Genomic DNA, 19,132 nt, shown 5'->3' with positions numbered 1-19,132 from the left:
GCAGTGTTTTGCTGTCGTGTAGTGATGGCAGTCACATGCAGACTCCCTACCTAGGTATGCTCTTAAACAAAGAAAGGAATGGAAACTAAGCAAATTTGATAATAGAAGTAAATTGGATTTTTTTTTAACTGTAGGGTCTGTCTGAATCAACGTTATAAAGAGAAGATTATTTTATTGACTTTTTCTTCTATAAGATACGACGAGTCCACGGATTCATCCTTGTGGGATATTATCCTCCTGCTAACAGGAAGTGGCAAAGAGCACCACAGCAGAGCTGTCTATATAGCTCCTTCCTTGACTCCACCCCCCAGTCATTCTCTTTGCCTACTCTAAGTAATAGGAAGGGTAATGTGAAAGAGGTGATAAAATGTTAGTTTTTATTTTCTTCAAGCAAGAGTTTTTTTATTTTAAATGGTACCGGTGTGTACTATTTTCTCCCAGGCAGCAGATGGATGAAGACTCTCTGCCTGGAGGCTGATGATCTAGCAGTTTTACTAAGATCCAGAGTAGTTCCCACAGAATAGCTGAGGAGTACCTTTAGAAACTTCAGTGTGAGGAACGTTTTTCATGCTATAAGCAGTGAGGTATGTTCAGTCCATTTTTCTCTGGAGAGACTGAGTTATTTCAGAATTGGCTGTCAGTATCCCCATGAGGGAAAGGGTCAGCAGTAATCCTAAAGTATAAAGACGGGGTATTACTGAACTTGCATAATGGGCTATAAAAAAATGGTGACACTGATGTCTATGATGTTTGTGTGGGCAAACGTTTACATGACTGGGAGTACAGATAACGTTTTTTTATGAGAGACGTTTTTTATACTTGAGTATAAGAGGGTTACACATGGCTTCATTTATGGGTATATGAACCCACATGGCTAGGTTTTAGACCGCTCTGGTGCGGTTATTTTAGGCTGTGAGACATTGAGTGAGATGGGCGGGGCCTATTTTCTTGCCTCGGTTGCGCAGTTGTTTTTCCCAGACAAGCAGCAAGCTCCAACTCCGGTGGGCCTTTTAGAGCAGTATTGGGCCAAATCGAAGGTTTAATCTGATTTTACAAACCCCTGAGGGCAGGTAGACAGGGGGTGTTTTTTATTGAAATAAGCGTTTTATAGCACTACGTTTTTTCTGGTAAGGGTTAAGTATGCCTTTCTTTGTGGGGCAAACTTAGCTGAAAAGTTGGGATGCTTTTATCATAAAATTGGGATAATTTTATTGCTTTAAAGCAGTTTTGGAAAAATTGTATGCTTTTTTCTCTTAAAGGCGCAGTACCGTTTTTTCAGATTGTTATTTTTTCACTAAATAAAGTGTTTTCAAGCCTGTTTGTGGTCATTACTAGCCTGTTTAACATGTCTGACATTGAGGAAAGCCAATGTTTTAGAAGCCATTGTGGAACCCCCACTTAAAATGTGTCCCTCATGTACATAAAGGGCCTTACATTGCAAAGAACATATTTTAGCTGATAAAAGTATGTCTCAGGATGATTGTCAGTCAGAAGAGAATCATGTTATGCCATCTACTTCTCCCCAAGTGTCACAACCTTAACGCCCGCCCAAGGCCAACGCCCCCCCCAAAGTGCTTCTAGTGCGGTCTAATTATTTCACCCTGCAAGATATGGCCGCAGTTATGTCTACTACCCTCACAGAGGTATATATCTAACTGCCTGGTATGCAGGGGAAGCACAGTAGGTCCGGTATTTAGAGTAAATGCTGAGCCCTCTGACCCTTTTATTAGCCATCTCCGATGTACCCTCACAATGTTCTGAATTGGGGGTGAGGGAATTGCTGTCTGAGGGAGAGCTTTCTGATTCAGGAAGATGTTCCCCTCAAACAGACTCAGATATGACGGCTTTTAAGTTTAAGCTTGAAACACCTCCGCTTGTTGCTCAGGGAGGGTTTTAGCGACTCTGGATGATTGTGACCCTATTGTAATTCCACCAGAGAAATGAAGCCATGTGTACCACTCTTATACTCAATAAAGTATAAAAAACGTCTCTCATCAAAAAACGTTATCCTGTACTCCAGTCATGTAAACGTTTGCCCACAAAACATCATAACATCAGTGTCAACCATTTATTTATAGCCCAATATGCAAGTTCAGTAATACCCCTCTTTATACTTTAGGATTACTGCTTACCCTTTCCCCTCATGGGGATACTGTCAGCCAATTCTGAAATAACACAGTCTCTCCAGAGAAAAATGACTGAACAATACCTCACTGCTTATAGCATGAAAAACATTCCTCACACTGAAGTTTCTAAAGTACTCCCTCAGCTATCTGTGGGAACTACTCTGGATCTTAGTAAAAACTGCTAAGATCATCAGCCTCCAGGCAGAAGTCTTCATCCATCTGCTGCCTGGGAGAAAATGGATAGATATCTAGAGGTTCCTACTTACACTAATGTTTTTTTTTCGGTCCCTAAGAGGGATTTCGGACATTGTTACTAGGAATGGGATAGACCAGGCATTCCGTTCTCTCCCCCTCCTACTTTTAAGAAAATGTTTCCCATATCTTACACCATTCGGGATTCGTAGCAGACGGTCCCTAAGGGGGAGGGAGCTATTTCTACTCTGGTTAAGCGTACAACTATACCTATTGAGGACAGTTGTGCTTTCAAAGATCCTATGGATAAAAAATTAGAGGGTCTTCTAAAGAAATTGTTTATTCATCAGGGTTTTCTTCTACAACCTATAGCGTGCATTGTTCCTGTAACTGCTGCAGCTGCTTTTTGCTTAGAGGCTCTTAAGGATGAGACCCCATTAGATGATATTTTAGATAGAATTAAGGCTCTCAAGCTAGCTAATTCTTTTATTATAGATGCCGCTTTTCAAATGGCTAAATTAGTGGCAAAGAATTCAGGTTTTGCCATTTTAGCGCGTAGAACGTTATGGCTTAAGTCCTGGTCTGCTGATGTGTCATAAAAATCTAAGCTATTAGCTATTCCTTTCAGAGGTAAGACCCTATTCGGGCCTGAAATGAAGGAGATCATTTCGACATCACTTGGAGAAAAAGGCCATTGCCCCTTCCTCAGGATAAGACAAATAGAATGAGGGCCTAACAAAAAATTTTCGTTCCTTTCGAAAACTTCAAAGGAGGAGCCCTCTACCTCCTCCCCTGCCACAAAGCAAGGAGGGCGAATTTTGCTCAATCCAAGTCAGTCCTGGAGACCTAACCAGACCTGGAACAAGGTAACACAGGCCAAGAAGCACGCTGCTGCTACCAAGACAGCATGAAGGGGCAGCCCCCGATCCAGGACCGGATCTAGTAGGGGGCAGACTTTCTCTCTTTGCTTTAGCCTTGGGCAAGAGACGTTCAGGATTCCTGGGCTTTAGAAATCGTGACCCAGGGGTTTCTTCTAGACTTCAAAGATTCTTCTCCAAGGGGGAGATTTCATCCTTTCACGGTTGTCTGTAAACCAGACAAAAAGAGAGGCGTTCTTACGCTGTGTAGAAGACCTATGTACTATGGGTGTAATCTGCCCCAGTTCCAAAAGCAGAACAGGGGCAGGGGTTTTACTCCAATCTGTTCGTGGTTCCCAAAAAGAGGGAACCTTCAGACCAATTTTAGATCTCAAAATCCTAAACAAATTCCTCAGAGTCCCATCTTCAAGATGGAGACCATTCGGACAATTTTACCAATGATCCAGGAGGGTCACTATCTGACCAACCCGTGAATTTGAAGGATGCATATCTTCACATTCCTATCCACAAAGATCATCACCATTTCCTCAGGTTCGCCTTCCTGGACAAGCATTACCAGTTTGTGGCTCTTCCTTTTGGGTTGGCCCACAGCTCCAGAATTTTCACAAAGGTGCTAGGGTCCCTTCTGGCGGTTCTAAGGCCGCGGGGCATAGCAGTGGCGCCCCCTATCTGGAAGATATCTTGATTCAGGCGTCAACTTACCAACTAGCCAAATCTCACACGGACATTGTGTTGGCTTTTCTAAGATCTCACGGGTGGAAGGAGAACATAAAGAAGAGTTCACTTATCCCTTTCACAAGAGTTCCCATTCCTGGAACTCTGATAGACTCAGTAGACATGAAAATTTTTTCTGACCGGAGGTCAGAAATAAAAAATCTTAACCACCTGCCAAGCACTTTCATTCCATTCCTCAGCCGTCAGTGGCTCAGTGAATGGAGGTAAATGGACTAATAGTAGCGGCAATGGACATAGTTCTGTTTGCTCGCTTGCATCTCAGACCACTGCAACTGTGCATGCTCAGACAGTGGAATGGGGATTATGCAAATTTATCTCCTCAGATAAATCTGGATCAAGAGACCAGAGACTCTCTTCTTTGGTGGTTGTCACAGATCGTCTGTCCCAGGGAATGTGTTTCCGCAGGCCAGCATGGGTTCATAGTGATGACGGACGCCAGCCTCTTGGGCTGGGGTGCAGTCTTTAATTCCTGAAGGCACAGGTTGTGTGGACTCAGGAGGAGGCTCTCCTTCCAATAAATATTCTAGAACTGAGAGCGCTATTCAACGCGCTTCAGGTGTGGGCCTCAGCTGGCTTCGGCCGAATTCATAAGATTCCAGTCGGACAATTATCACCGACTGTAGCATATATCAATCATCAAGGGGGAACAAAGAGTTCTCTAGTGATGATAGAGGTTTCCAAAATCATTCGATGGCAGAGACTCACTCTTGCCATCTATCAGCAATCTATCAGCAATCTATATCCAGGAGTGGAGAACTGGGAAGCGGATTTTCTCAGTCGTCAGACCTTTTCATCCGTGGGAGTGGGAGCTCCATCCGGAGGGTGTTTGCACAATTGATTCATCAATGGGGCACACCAGAATTGGATCTGATGGCATCTCGTCAGAATGCCAAACTTCCTTGTTACGGGTCCAGATCAAGGAATCCTCAAGCAGTACTGATAGATGTTCTAGCAGTACCGTGGTCGTTCAACCTGGCTTATGTGTTTCCTCCTTTTCCTCTCCTTCCTCGTCTGATTGCCAGAATCAAACAGGAGAGGGCTTCGGTAATTTTGATAGCACCTGCGTGGCCACGCAGGACTTGGTATGCAGATCTGGTGGAGATGTCATCTCTGCCACCATGGAAACTGCCAATGAGACAGGACCTTCATTCAGGGTCCGTTACAACATCAAAATCTAGTTTCTCTGCGGCTGATTGCCTGGAGATTGAACGCTTGATTTTATCTAAGCGGGGATTCTCTGAGTCGGTCATAGATACCTTGATTCAGGCTCGAAAGCCTGTCACTAGGAAAATTTACCATAAGATATGGTGTAAATATCTTTATTGGTGCAAATCCAAAAACTACTCAGGGAGTAAGATCAGGATTCCTAGGATTTTGTCCTTTCTCCAAGAAGGATTGGAGAAGGGGTTATCAGCTAGTTCCTTAAAGGGACAGATATCTACTTTGTCAATCTTACTGCACAAGCGTCTGGCAGATGTCCCAGACGTTCAGTCGTTTTGTCAGGCTTTGGTTAGAATCAAGCCTGTGTTTAAACCTGTTGCTCCGCCATGGAGTTTGAATTTAGTTCTTAAAGTCCTTCAAGGGGTTCCGTTTGAACCATGCATTCCATAGATATTAAGCTTCTATCTTGGAAAGTTCTGTTTTTAGTTGCTATCTCTTCTGCTAGAAGAGTTTCTGAACTATCTGCATTACAATGTGACTCGCCTTATCTTATTTTCCATTCTGATAAGGTGGTTTTGCGTACCAAACCTGGATTCCTTCCTAAGGTTGTTTCTAATAAGAATATTAATCAGGAAATTGTTGTTCCTTCTCTGTGTCCTAACCCTTCTTCTAAGAAGGAGCGTCTGTTACATAACTTGGACGTGGTTCGTGCCTTGAAGTTTTACTTGCAAGCGACCAAGGATTTCCGTCAAACATCTTCTCTGTTTGTTGTCTATTCTGGAAAACGTAGAGGTCAAAAAGCTACGGCTACATCTCTTTCTTTTTGGCTGAAAAGCATCATCCGTTTGGCATACGAGACTGCTGGACAGCAGCCTCCTGAAGGGATTACAGCTCATTCTACTAGAGCGGTGGCTTCCACTTGGGCTTTTAAAAACGATGCTTCTGTTGAACAGATTTCTAAGGCTGCGACTTTGTCTTCCCTTCATACCTTTTCCAAATTTTCCAAATTTGACACTTTTGCTTCTTCGGAGGCTATTTTTGGGAGAAAAGTTCTTCAAGCAGTGGTGCCTTCTGTTTAGGTATCTGTCTTGTCCCTCCCGTTCATCCATGTCCTGTAGCTTTGGTATTGTATCCCACAAGTAAAGGATGAATCCGTGGACTCGTATCTTATAGAAGAAAAGTAAATTTATGCTTACCTAATAAATTGATTTCTTCTATGATATGATGAGTCCACGGCCCGCCCTATCAATTTAAGACAGATTATATTTTTTGATTTAAAACTTCAGTCACCTCTGCACCTTTTAGTTTCGCCTTTTTCTTCCTATAGCTTTGGTCGAATGACTGGGGGGTGGAGTCAAGGGAGGAGCTATATAGACAGCTCTGCTGTGGTGCTCTTTGCTTCTTCCTGTTAGCAGGAGGATAATATCCCACAAGTAAAGGATGAATCCGTGGACTCGTCGTATCATAGAAGAAATCAATTTATCAGGTAAGCATAAATGTACTTTTTTTTTATAGTGCATAATAATGAAGCGCAGATACATTCCCTGTTGCTTGCAATATCTATAAATGACAGTTTGTTTTATTTCACTGTTACTTGAGTGCTGCTGTCTGTGGAGGCTGCTCGTGGAGAGAAGCCAAGTCGCTCAGCACTCACAGCTGTAGAGAGACACCAGGGGGTTCCACACTGCCAAGATTATTAGTACTGCAGATTATTTTGTTGCAAGGTATAATGCCAGAGGAGGAAATGAAAAAAGAGCTTGATGATCGCCCACTCCTTTTGATAACTGCGCGTGGACAGCACATGTCATTAAATGCCCCTAGAGACTTGTGCTGCCCACCGACCGCACTCTGCCTAAATGATCATAAACACTACAAGGGAAGAGAAAGTGGATGAGGGAGAATGTGAGAGGGGAGGAAGAATCTATCAATGTGTGTAATAAAAACAACAGATCTTCATGATTTTATAATTATTTTTTTTTACTTTTTAGCATTTGTTAAATCAAGTTTGTTTCGAAAAAAAGAGCCATAACCATAAAAAGTGCTGTGGTTTTTTTTTTTGAGGAGGCGGGATTAGAAACAAGAAAAGAGAAAATGGGAAATGAATAAAGCTGATAGGGAAAAAAGTATAATGAGGTAGCAAAGAGAGAAAGAGAAAAAAAAGAGGAAAGGATAAAAAAGCAAGAGATAACCTCATCAAAATGGGATGATGGAAAATATATATGCTGTAGTTACTTGTTATGAATGTTACTGAAACAATTGCAACTTGCAATTTTTAATGAATCCTAAAGTTTATATAGTTTCACATGGATGAACTGGCCCTTTTTGTTATATTTTTCAACTTCTGTAGATTTGTTTTCTATTTAAAGGGACAGTATACACCAATTTTCATATAACTGCATGTAATAGACACTACTATAAAGTATAATATGCACAGATACTTATATAAAAATCCAGTATAAAACCTTTTTTAAAACTTACTTAGAAGCTCCCAGTTTAGCTCTGTTGAAAAGGTAGCTGGAACACCCACTGCAAGTGGTTGTATAGCAAAAACAGCAGACATTCCCCCTTCTTCTGCATATGAAAAACCCTCTACACAAACAGGAGCAAGCTGGAGTAGGTATACATCAGTATACTTCTAAAACTTTGGGGCTTGGTTAGGAATCTGAAAATCAGAACAATGTTATTTAAAAATAAGCAAAACTATACATTTAAAAAAAAAATCATGTATAGGCTACATAAATGGATCATCTACAAAACATTTTTGTCCCGTTAAAGGGAAATGCAGGGCCAGCCTTAGAGCGAGATGACCTAGGTAATTTTTTTAAAAGTTTTATTAATAGGAGCTAAATTGTAAAGGCATCGTGTGTCTATGCATTGCAACATGGCCCAGAAATTCTGTGTGTTACTGGCAGCCAAGGAAGGTAATAAAAATGTGTTACATGCAATCGTGGTTTGAGACATTAGAACACCTTTGTGTGTTTGTGCTACTACAAATTAAGGGGAGTCAAATGACTGCTGCAAATGAGATACAAAATCATTTGTGTGTTACTGGTAGCCAAAGAGATAACATTATGAATTCTTAAAATGTATATATGGTGGGATCAAGGGTGAAGACTAAGTAAAACTCTGGGGAGGGGCTATTGTGTGAATCCGCCTGTGTCAAGTCACCTACAAGTTGTGCAGTATTTTTGTGGAGGAGGGCCAGCAGCTCTACTAGATTAAATTAAAAAAAAAAGTGTTGACAATTTATATTGGGTAAATCAAGGCCAACAGTAGCTTTATTATGGCTGGTGTTTGATTGTTGCTGTTTGAGGGGTGTTTGTGAGGGGGTTGCTGTGGGGGAGACTGACGTGTGTGAGCAAGAGTGTGACTCTTTCAACTATACTATTATATAACATAGTAACAAAGTAGATGAGGTTGAAAAAAGACAGAAGTCCATCTAGTTCAACCCTTTACAAATCTTAAAGGGACAGTCATTAAACTTTCATTATTCAGATAGAGCATGCAAATTTAAACAACTTTCCAATTTACTTCTGTTCTCAAATTTGCTTTGTTCTCTTGATATCTTTTATTGAAGAATAAAACTTGGTAGGCTCACAAGAGCTCATGAGTGTGCACGTGTCTTTAGTACTCTGGGGCAGCAGTGTTTTGCAACATTATTTGTAGCTTTGTTATACAATGTTGCAAAACACTGCTGCCATAGAGTACTGAAGACACGTGCACACTCCTGAGCTCTTGTGAGCCTACCAAGTTTTACTCTTCAATAAAAGATACCAAGAGAATGAAGCAAATTTGATAACAAAAGTTAATTGGAAAGTTGTTTAAAATTGCATGCTCTATCCGAATCATAAAAGTTTAAGTTTGACCTTACTGTCCCTTTTAATATACTTACAGCAAAAGCTCCAGTCGGGCTTAAATGAATCCCATTAAAAAAAGGTGACCCATTTAACACAAGCAATCATATCTATGAATTCTATTTCTAGCCAGAAATGTATATAAACTATTTTAAATGTATCAAAGGTGTTGGCATTTATTACCTCCTTAGGTAATGAGTTCCACAATTTGATTGCTCTTACAGTGAAAAAACGTTTATGTTGCTGGAAATTAAATCTCCTTTCCTCCAACCTTAAATGGTGACCTCTTATCACAAACAATTTTCTTGGAATAAACAGAGTTCCTGCAATTTCTGTATATGGGCCTTGAATATATTTATATAAAGGGAACTGATATTGAGGGGTTTAAATACTTAACACCCATCCAGCTCCATTAAGTCATGAACAGTTGCCTGGCACTTTTGTTTTTTTTGGGTGTGGTGACGTTAATTGGTTCCCTGGATTCCCCCAAAATGCGCCTGGCCACTAGGGATGTAGTGGTAAATTCATGGTGGGAAACCGAGTCCCAAAAGGTCCAGGATGATAGAGCACTACATGAGCACAACATAACAGCAAACACTGCTGCCATCTAGTGCTCTAGTAAATGTATAACATTGTTAAAAGTATTCTTGCAAAACTTCTGCCATATGGTGCACGCTCCTGAACCTACCTATCTGTTTTTCAGACAGGTATTCCATTTGAACTGTTTTGGAACCTCCATTATATGTATTTTATGTTTCAACATAATACAGTTACACTTTTTAGAATTGTTGGAACATTTTTGTATGTATGTTTTAGTAGTTTTGATTTAAAAAATGTTTAAAAAACATATATAACCTGAATCATATTTAAAACATCTTGGACATCATTTATGAAAACCACAAACTTATACTACACTAAAACAAAAATTATGTCAATAATACATAATATCACTAAATTTAATGGAAAGCAAAATTTGAAATAAAAATAGATTTTAGTAATAAAGAAGTAAAAAACAAACAAAAAAAACCCTAAACATGAACTTCCTCAACTTTTAATTTCTATCTTTTATAGTCGCCCCAACTAATTATAAACTTTTATTTGAGACTTATTTTTTTCAGATATGATGAGCTAAGTAGTTATTATATAAATTTTATATTTGTAGGGTGCTCCCCCATTTCGCCTTTGCCTTCTGCACATCTGGAGCGCCCCCTCAGTGCTCTTTGTAGTCCCTCTATTGTAGAAGAATGTGATAAAATGGCTGAAGAGGGACTACGGAGACGGGCATCCGAACCTCCCCGCTACTCCTCTGTACAACCTCCCATGGCTCAGCGGAACAGGTAATTAAGCTATCTTTCAGATTTCCATTTAAAGGGACCTTGTACTAAAAATCACGTTTTTATCTAAAAAATAATAATTTTAAAATGTATTATAGTGCTTTGTTTTGTTGTTGTAATTGTTTTTCCTGTGATGAACAAACCATTTTTTGCTGCCCCTTGAACCTTTAGGGATACCTGGATTTAGTTTAGTTATATACAAACATTAATTACCTCTTCTTTTTTTTTAAGCTTGGAGGGTGTCAAATCATACAGGAGAGTACGAACAGCTCCTACCAGTCACTTCCACTTTGAAAAACCACAAATAGGACCCCAGACTTTAAGTAGTGTTGCCCAGGACACCCCCAAAGGTATGAAATATTCATGAAGTGGAAGATACAGAAGAGGAGGAGGAGACAGGAAGAGAACATAGGAACACAGACTGGGAGAGGAGAAAGTTAGCCAGAAAAAAAGGGAGTGAAAAAGTGAGATGAGCATGGTGAAAGGAGAAATTAGACCAATACATGGACATAAAAGAATGTCTGGCTTAATATATTAGAAGACAAATATAAAAAACAGGAGAGGAAACATACAAAAGAAAAAGGAATAGGGTGTGTACATGACAACAAAGTGATAGATGGAGCATGGAAAGTAAGGTATTATGAGATAAAGGAGACTATAGGGTAAATAGGAGACAATATGTGGGAGGAGGAAGTATTTGGCGTTTGATATAATCCCTCTGTCTTTGTCATTTCAGGTGTGCTGTATAGGGGACGAAGTACCCAGGATGATAATCTGCAGCACCCGCCCCACAACCAATGATGGCAAAATATGGGGAATGCCCGGTCTGCACCAGTTTAATGCTTTTCCATGTCCAGACCTTAGATTTAATAGGGACCTTTTTTTGCACCTTATATAGACAAACCAAGAAAGCTTTATCTTATAAATGGTGACATCATAGGAACAGGCTCAGACAGCCCTAAAGTCTGTAGGCTGGCTTCCTGACTACAGATTATAGGTGCACTCAGATAACCCTGGGGTACATAGGCTGGCCTCCTGACTGCAGATTATAGGTGCATGCTCAGATAACCCTGGGGTACATAGGCTGGCCTCCTGACTACAGATTATAGGTGCACTCAGATAACCCTGGGGTACATAGGCTGGCCTCCTGACTGCAGATTATAGGTGCAGGCTCAGATAACCCTGGGGTACATAGGCTGGCCTCCTGACTGCAGATTATAGGTGTAGACTCAGATTACCCTGGGGTACATAGGCTGGCCTCCTGACTACAGATTATAGGTGCAGGCTCAGATAACCCTGGGGTACATAGGTTGGCCTCCTGACTACAGATTATAGGTGCAGGCTCAGATAACCCTGGGGTGCATAGGCTGACCTCCTGACTGCAGATTATAGGTGCAGACTCAGATAACCCTGAGGTACATAGGCTGGCCTCCTGACTACAGATTATAGGTGCAGGCTCAGATAACCCTGGGCTACACAGGTTGGCCTCCTGACTACAGATTATAGGTGCACTCAGATAACCCTGGGGTACATAGGCTGGCCTCCTGACTGCAGATTATAGGTGCAGGCTCAGATAACCCTGGGGTACATAGGCTGGCCTCCTGACTGCAGATTATAGGTGCAGGCTCAGATAACCCTGGGGTACATAGGCTGGCCTCCTGACTACAGATTATAGGTGCAGGCTCAGATAACCCTGGGGTACATAGGTTGGCCTCCTGACTACAGATTATAGGTGCAGACTCTGATAACCCTGGAGTACATAGGCTGGCCTCCTGACTACAGATTATAGGTGCAGGCTCAGATAACCCTGGGGTACATAGGTTGGCCTCCTGACTACAGATTATAGGTGCAGACTCCAATAACCCTGGGGTACATAGGCTGGCCTCCTGACTACAGATTATAGGTGCAGGCTCAGATAACCCTGGGGTACACAGGTTGGCCTCCTGACTACAGATTATAGGTGCAGGCTCAGATAACCCTGGGGTACATAGGCTGGCCTCCTAACTGCAGATTATAGGTGCAGGCTTAGATAACCCTGGGGTACATAGGCTGGCCTCCTGACTGAAGATGATAGGGACAGGCTCAGACAGTCCTGGGGTATATTAGATGGGCTCTAGACTGCAGGTGATAGGGACAGGCTCAGAGTAGCCTATGCTAGTGACTGGACTCCTGACTTCAGATTATAAGGATAGGCTCAGACAGTCCTGGGGCATATAGGGCGCCTTCCTGACTGCAGATTGAAGAGACAGGCTAAAACAGCCAAAGCTATATTAAGTGACATTCTGACTGTAGATTACAGGGGCATGCACATATAGCCCTGAGTTACGTAGAATGGCCTGACTTCAGATAATAGGGCTGAAGTATATAGGCTACCTACTGACTGCATGCTATAGGAAGAGGCAGAGACATGTAATATAACCTCCTGACCTCAGAGAGGGTAAGATTCAAGCAGTCACCGGAAACTCCTTATTCATTATGTTTAAAAGCCATGGTGGAACCCCATAGGAGAATGTGTACTAAATGTATTGATTTCACTTTAAACAATAAAGATCAGCTGTTGTCTTTAAAAGAATTATCACCAGAGGATTCTGACGAGGGGGAAGTTATGCCGACTAACTCTCCCCACGTGTCGGACCCTTTGACTCCCGCTCAAGGGACTCACGCTAAAATGGCGCCAAGTACATCAAAGACGCCCATAGCGATTACTTTGCAGGACATGGCGGCAATCATGCATAATACCCTGTCAGCGCTATTAGCCAGACTGCCTGAATTCAGAGGAAAGCGCGATAGCTCTGGGGTTAGACGTAATACAGAGCGCGCAGATGTTTTAAGGCCCATGTCTGATACTGCGTCACAATATGCAGAAGCTGAGGAAGAGCTTCAGTCTGTGGGTGACGTCTCTGACTCGGGGAAACCTGATTCAGATATGTCTAACCTCCTGATTACCGTTTTTTTTTAGTATGAGGAAAACACATTCCTGAGGTATATATAGGATCACTTCCTGACTGCATTTTATACTGAAAAGTTTAAAAAATCATGGAGTCACAAATGCTAATTTTATCGACTTTCTAAATACTAAGGTATAGTATATAGGAATTTAGGTCAGAGCTTGATAAATCTTTGGAGCCAGTTTTTAAAATCCAATTTCTGGCTCCTAACGTTTTGGATTTTTCTACATCCCTAAATTAAAACTATTCCTAGACTCCTTAATATTTTTGTCAACCTCCGATTTTAGGTTTTATATGAATTTTTCTTACTCTTTTCACTAAATAAAAAAAATATTTAAAATGGGTTGTATCAATATTTAATGTCTTAGCATTAAGTGGCATGGATATAATTTAATAATGAGATATGTACTGCAACACACAGAGGCTCGTTAACACAGATTTCTTAAAGTGGACTGTAAATCCATAAATATATAGTCACTAGAATGCAAAATATTTCATACAAAATAAATGTTTTAAAATCATTTAAAGCTGTCATTTTAGAAACAAAGTTTTGATTGTTTTGTAGTCCAGAAACACACCCTTTTGAAAAGTCTCTTGAGTGTTTATCTTCTTTCTTTTGATATAGTCAATGAGCAATAGGTTTAACTGAGCTCCCTGTGCTTCTTATAGAAGGTCAGAGTTCTGAATCCTATAGAATGCACTTGAGTCATTCCAAGAATGCTGAATAGAAAGTTAAAATTATAAGAATGGCAGGCATAATAAATAATAAAATTGCACTGCACAGTTTTTTTACTCTTTAAAATTAAACCTTTTGGGACAGATTACAAGTGGAGTGTTATTTAACGTCCCCCCTTGCGCGCTAACTGCGATAGAAGTAAACTTTTTGCACAAGTCAGGTAGCGCTCGTATTGCAAGTTGAAAGTGGAACGCTTTTTTCACTTGCACGATAACCCAATGCCCACAAAAAGCCGAAGTTAGAATATCCCATTTGCGTTATTGTATTCCCCTATAGAAGAGGCTATAAGAAGAGCGCCTCACTAAGGGGTGGGCTAAAGTGCACATAACATTTATTACATTGAACATATACAGACGCGCATATATATAGCAATGAATTAAAATGATCAGAGTAAGCCCAATTTTAAAAAATAAAAATATATAAGGGCAACCAGGTGAGGAGTACAAAGACAAGTGTGTCTTGCCTACAGTCAAGCATGGTGGTGGGAGTGTCATGGTCTGGGCCTGCATGAGTGCTGCTGGCACTGGGGAGCTACAGTTAATTGCGGGAACCATGAATGCCAACGTACTGAAGCAGAGCATGGGCAGTATCCCAACATGATAACGCCCCCAAACGCACCTCCAAGAAGACCACTGTCTTGCTAAAGAAGCTAAGGGTAAAGGTGATGAACTGGCCGAGCATGTCTCCAGACCTAAACCCTATTGAGCATTTGTGGGGCATCCTCAAGCGGAAGGTGGGGGCGTGCAAAGTCTCTAACATCCACCAACTCCGTGATGTCGTCATGGAGTAGTGGAAGAGGACTCCAGTGGCAACCTGTAAAGCTCTGGTGAACTCCATGCCCAAGAGGGTTAAGGCAGTGATGGAAAATGGTGGCCACACAAAATATTGACACTTTGGGCCCAATGTGGACATTTCTACTTAGGAGTGTACTCGTTTTTTTTGCCAAAGGTGAGTTAGGAGATACTGTGTGTATGTGTGTATGTATGTATGTATCGTCTGGGGTTGTCATGTTCCTTGTTCAGAGGAGAATTGCCTGGTATTTCGGGGCTGGACTGACCTTACTTGGCAGGATCAGACTGATATACTTCAGGAAAGTTTTCTTCTGTGAAAAGCACACTGGTCTAAAAGAAGCTGCCTCCGGGTGGTAAATCGCCATAGAACAAGCCACTGAGCTGTTGTTCGTTCCTGGTAGAGCGCTTCTCTCTTTGTATGCAAATTATTATAACCCTGGGGAAGTCTCCCTATGGGTGATGGGGGAAACCAGACGTGGACTCCTTGCCCAGTGTGCTTAGAGGAATGTGGCTGCACCTCACTGACGAGGCCCATAGGAGGCCGAAACGATCGTCTGGGGTTGTCATGTTCCTTGTTCAGAGGAGAATTGCCTGGTATTTCGGGGCTGGACTGACCTTACTTGGCAGGATCAGACTGATATACTTCAGGAAAGTTTTCTTCTGTGAAAAGCACACTGGTCTAAAAGAAGCTGCCTCCGGGTGGTAAATCGCCATAGAACAAGCCACTGAGCTGTTGTTCGTTCCTGGTAGAGCGCTTCTCTCTTTGTATGCAAATTATTATAACCCTGGGGAAGTCTCCCTATGGGTGATGGGGGAAACCAGACGTGGACTCCTTGCCCAGTGTGCTTAGAGGAATGTGGCTGCACCTCACTGACGAGGCCCATAGGAGGCCGAAACGATCGTCTGGGGTTGTCATGTTCCTTGTTCAGAGGAGAATTGCCTGGTATTTCGGGGCTGGACTGACCTTACTTGGCAGGATCAGACTGATATACTTCAGGAAAGTTTTCTTCTGTGAAAAGCACACTGGTCTAAAAGAAGCTGCCTCCGGGTGGTAAATCGCCATAGAACAAGCCACTGAGCTGTTGTTCGTTCCTGGTAGAGCGCTTCTCTCTTTGTATGCAAATTATTATAACCCTGGGGAAGTCTCCCTATGGGTGATGGGGGAAACCAGACGTGGACTCCTTGCCCAGTGTGCTTAGAGGAATGTGGCTGCACCTCACTGACGAGGCCCATAGGAGGCCGAAACGATCGTCTGGGGTTGTCATGTTCCTTGTTCAGAGGAGAATTGCCTGGTAGTTGGGGGGCTGGACTGACCTTACTTGGCAGGATCAGACTGATATACTTCAGGAAAGTTTTCTTCTGTGAAAAGCACACTGGTCTAAAAGAAGCTGCCTCCGGGTGGTAAATCGCCATAGAACAAGCCACTGAGCTGTTGTTCGTTCCTGGTAGAGCGCTTCTCTCTTTGTATGCAAATTATTATAACCCTGGGGAAGTCTCCCTATGGGTGATGGGGGAAACCAGACGTGGACTCCTTGCCCAGTGTGCTTAGAGGAATGTGGCTGCACCTCACTGACGAGGCCCATAGGAGGCCGAAACGATCGTCTGGGGTTGTCATGTTCCTTGTTCAGAGGAGAATTGCCTGGTATTTCGGGGCTGGACTGACCTTACTTGGCAGGATCAGACTGATATACTTCAGGAAAGTTTTCTTCTGTGAAAAGCACACTGGTCTAAAAGAAGCTGCCTCCGGGTGGTAAATCGCCATAGAACAAGCCACTGAGCTGTTGTTCGTTCCTGGTAGAGCGCTTCTCTCTTTGTATGCAAATTATTATAACCCTGGGGAAGTCTCCCTATGGGTGATGGGGGAAACCAGACGTGGACTCCTTGCCCAGTGTGCTTAGAGGAATGTGGCTGCACCTCACTGACGAGGCCCATAGGAGGCCGAAACGATCGTCTGGGGTTGTCATGTTCCTTGTTCAGAGGAGAATTGCCTGGTATTTCGGGGCTGGACTGACCTTACTTGGCAGGATCAGACTGATATACTTCAGGAAAGTTTTCTTCTGTGAAAAGCACACTGGTCTAAAAGAAGCTGCCTCCGGGTGGTAAATCGCCATAGAACAAGCCACTGAGCTGTTGTTCGTTCCTGGTAGAGCGCTTCTCTCTTTGTATGCAAATTATTATAACCCTGGGGAAGTCTCCCTATGGGTGATGGGGGAAACCAGACGTGGACTCCTTGCCCAGTGTGCTTAGAGGAATGTGGCTGCACCTCACTGACGAGGCCCATAGGAGGCCGAAACGATCGTCTGGGGTTGTCATGTTCCTTGTTCAGAGGAGAATTGCCTGGTATTTCGGGGCTGGACTGACCTTACTTGGCAGGATCAGACTGATATACTTCAGGAAAGTTTTCTTCTGTGAAAAGCACACTGGTCTAAAAGAAGCTGCCTCCGGGTGGTAAATCGCCATAGAACAAGCCACTGAGCTGTTGTTCGTTCCTGGTAGAGCGCTTCTCTCTTTGTATGCAAATTATTATAACCCTGGGGAAGTCTCCCTATGGGTGATGGGGGAAACCAGACGTGGACTCCTTGCCCAGTGTGCTTAGAGGAATGTGGCTGCACCTCACTGACGAGGCCCATAGGAGGCCGAAACGATCGTCTGGGGTTGTCATGTTCCTTGTTCAGAGGAGAATTGCCTGGTATTTCGGGGCTGGACTGACCTTACTTGGCGGGATCAGACTGATATACTTCAGGAAAGTTTTCTTCTGTGAAAAGCACACTGGTCTAAAAGAGGCTGCCTCCGGGTGGTAAATCGCCATAGAACAAGCCACTGAGCTGTTGTTCGTTCCTGGTAGAGCGCTTCTCTCTTTGTATGCAAATTATTATCACCCTGGGGAAGTCTCCCTATGGGTGATGGGGGAAACCAGACGTGGACTCCTTGCCCAGTGTGCTTAGAGGAATGTGGCTGCACCTCACTGACGAGGCCCATAGGAGGCCGAAACGATCGTCTGGGGTTGTCATGTTCCTTGTTCAGAGGAGAATTGCCTGGTATTTCGGGGCTGGACTGACCTTACTTGGCAGGATCAGACTGATATACTTCAGGAAAGTTTTCTTCTGTGAAAAGCACACTGGTCTAAAAGAAGCTGCCTCCGGGTGGTAAATCGCCATAGAACAAGCCACTGAGCTGTTGTTCGTTCCTGGTAGAGCGCTTCTCTCTTTGTATGCAAATTATTATAACCCTGGGGAAGTCTCCCTATGGGTGATGGGGGAAACCAGACGTGGACTCCTTGCCCAGTGTGCTTAGAGGAATGTGGCTGCACCTCACTGACGAGGCCCATAGGAGGCCGAAACGATCGTCTGGGGTTGTCATGTTCCTTGTTCAGAGGAGAATTGCCTGGTATTTCGGGGCTGGACTGACCTTACTTGGCAGGATCAGACTGATATACTTCAGGAAAGTTTTCTTCTGTGAAAAGCACACTGGTCTAAAAGAAGCTGCCTCCGGGTGGTAAATCGCCATAGAACAAGCCACTGAGCTGTTGTTCGTTCCTGGTAGAGCGCTTCTCTCTTTGTATGCAAATTATTATAACCCTGGGGAAGTCTCCCTATGGGTGATGGGGGAAACCAGACGTGGACTCCTTGCCCAGTGTGCTTAGAGGAATGTGGCTGCACCTCACTGACGAGGCCCATAGGAGGCCGAAACGATCGTCTGGGGTTGTCATGTTCCTTGTTCAGAGGAGAATTGCCTGGTATTTCGGGGCTGGACTGACCTTACTTGGCAGGATCAGACTGATATACTTCAGGAAAGTTTTCTTCTGTGAAAAGCACACTGGTCTAAAAGAAGCTGCCTCCGGGTGGTAAATCGCCATAGAACAAGCCACTGAGCTGTTGTTCGTTCCTGGTAGAGCGCTTCTCTCTTTGTATGCAAATTATTATAACCCTGGGGAAGTCTCCCTATGGGTGATGGGGGAAACCAGACGTGGACTCCTTGCCCAGTGTGCTTAGAGGAATGTGGCTGCACCTCACTGACGAGGCCCATAGGAGGCCGAAACGATCGTCTGGGGTTGTCATGTTCCTTGTTCAGAGGAGAATTGCCTGGTATTTCGGGGCTGGACTGACCTTACTTGGCAGGATCAGACTGATATACTTCAGGAAAGTTTTCTTCTGTGAAAAGCACACTGGTCTAAAAGAAGCTGCCTCCGGGTGGTAAATCGCCATAGAACAAGCCACTGAGCTGTTGTTCGTTCCTGGTAGAGCGCTTCTCTCTTTGTATGCAAATTATTATAACCCTGGGGAAGTCTCCCTATGGGTGATGGGGGAAACCAGACGTGGACTCCTTGCCCAGTGTGCTTAGAGGAATGTGGCTGCACCTCACTGACGAGGCCCATAG

The 19,132-nt window shown here is 43.2% G+C and overlaps 1 protein-coding gene across 1 annotated transcript in view; it reads left to right on the top strand.

Moving 5' to 3' along the window:
- Nucleotides 1–13,571, top strand: part of LOC128653629 (arf-GAP with SH3 domain, ANK repeat and PH domain-containing protein 3) — a 176,927-nt gene extending 163,356 nt beyond the window's left edge. The window contains exons 23-25 of the mRNA XM_053707033.1: nucleotides 10,109–10,283; nucleotides 10,512–10,630; nucleotides 11,017–13,571. Coding sequence (XP_053563008.1) covers nucleotides 10,109–10,283; nucleotides 10,512–10,630; nucleotides 11,017–11,081 — 359 coding nt within the window. The 3' untranslated portion in view covers nucleotides 11,082–13,571. The remainder of the gene's footprint in view (nucleotides 1–10,108; nucleotides 10,284–10,511; nucleotides 10,631–11,016) is intronic.
- The last annotated feature ends 5,561 nt before the right edge of the window (nucleotides 13,572–19,132 follow it).

Source organism: Bombina bombina, chromosome 3, assembly GCF_027579735.1.
Source record: "Bombina bombina isolate aBomBom1 chromosome 3, aBomBom1.pri, whole genome shotgun sequence".
In the NCBI taxonomy this organism is placed as follows: Eukaryota; Metazoa; Chordata; class Amphibia; order Anura; family Bombinatoridae; genus Bombina; species Bombina bombina.
Note: the sequence above shows the minus strand (reverse complement) of the source record. Positions and strands in the feature narration are given on the sequence as shown.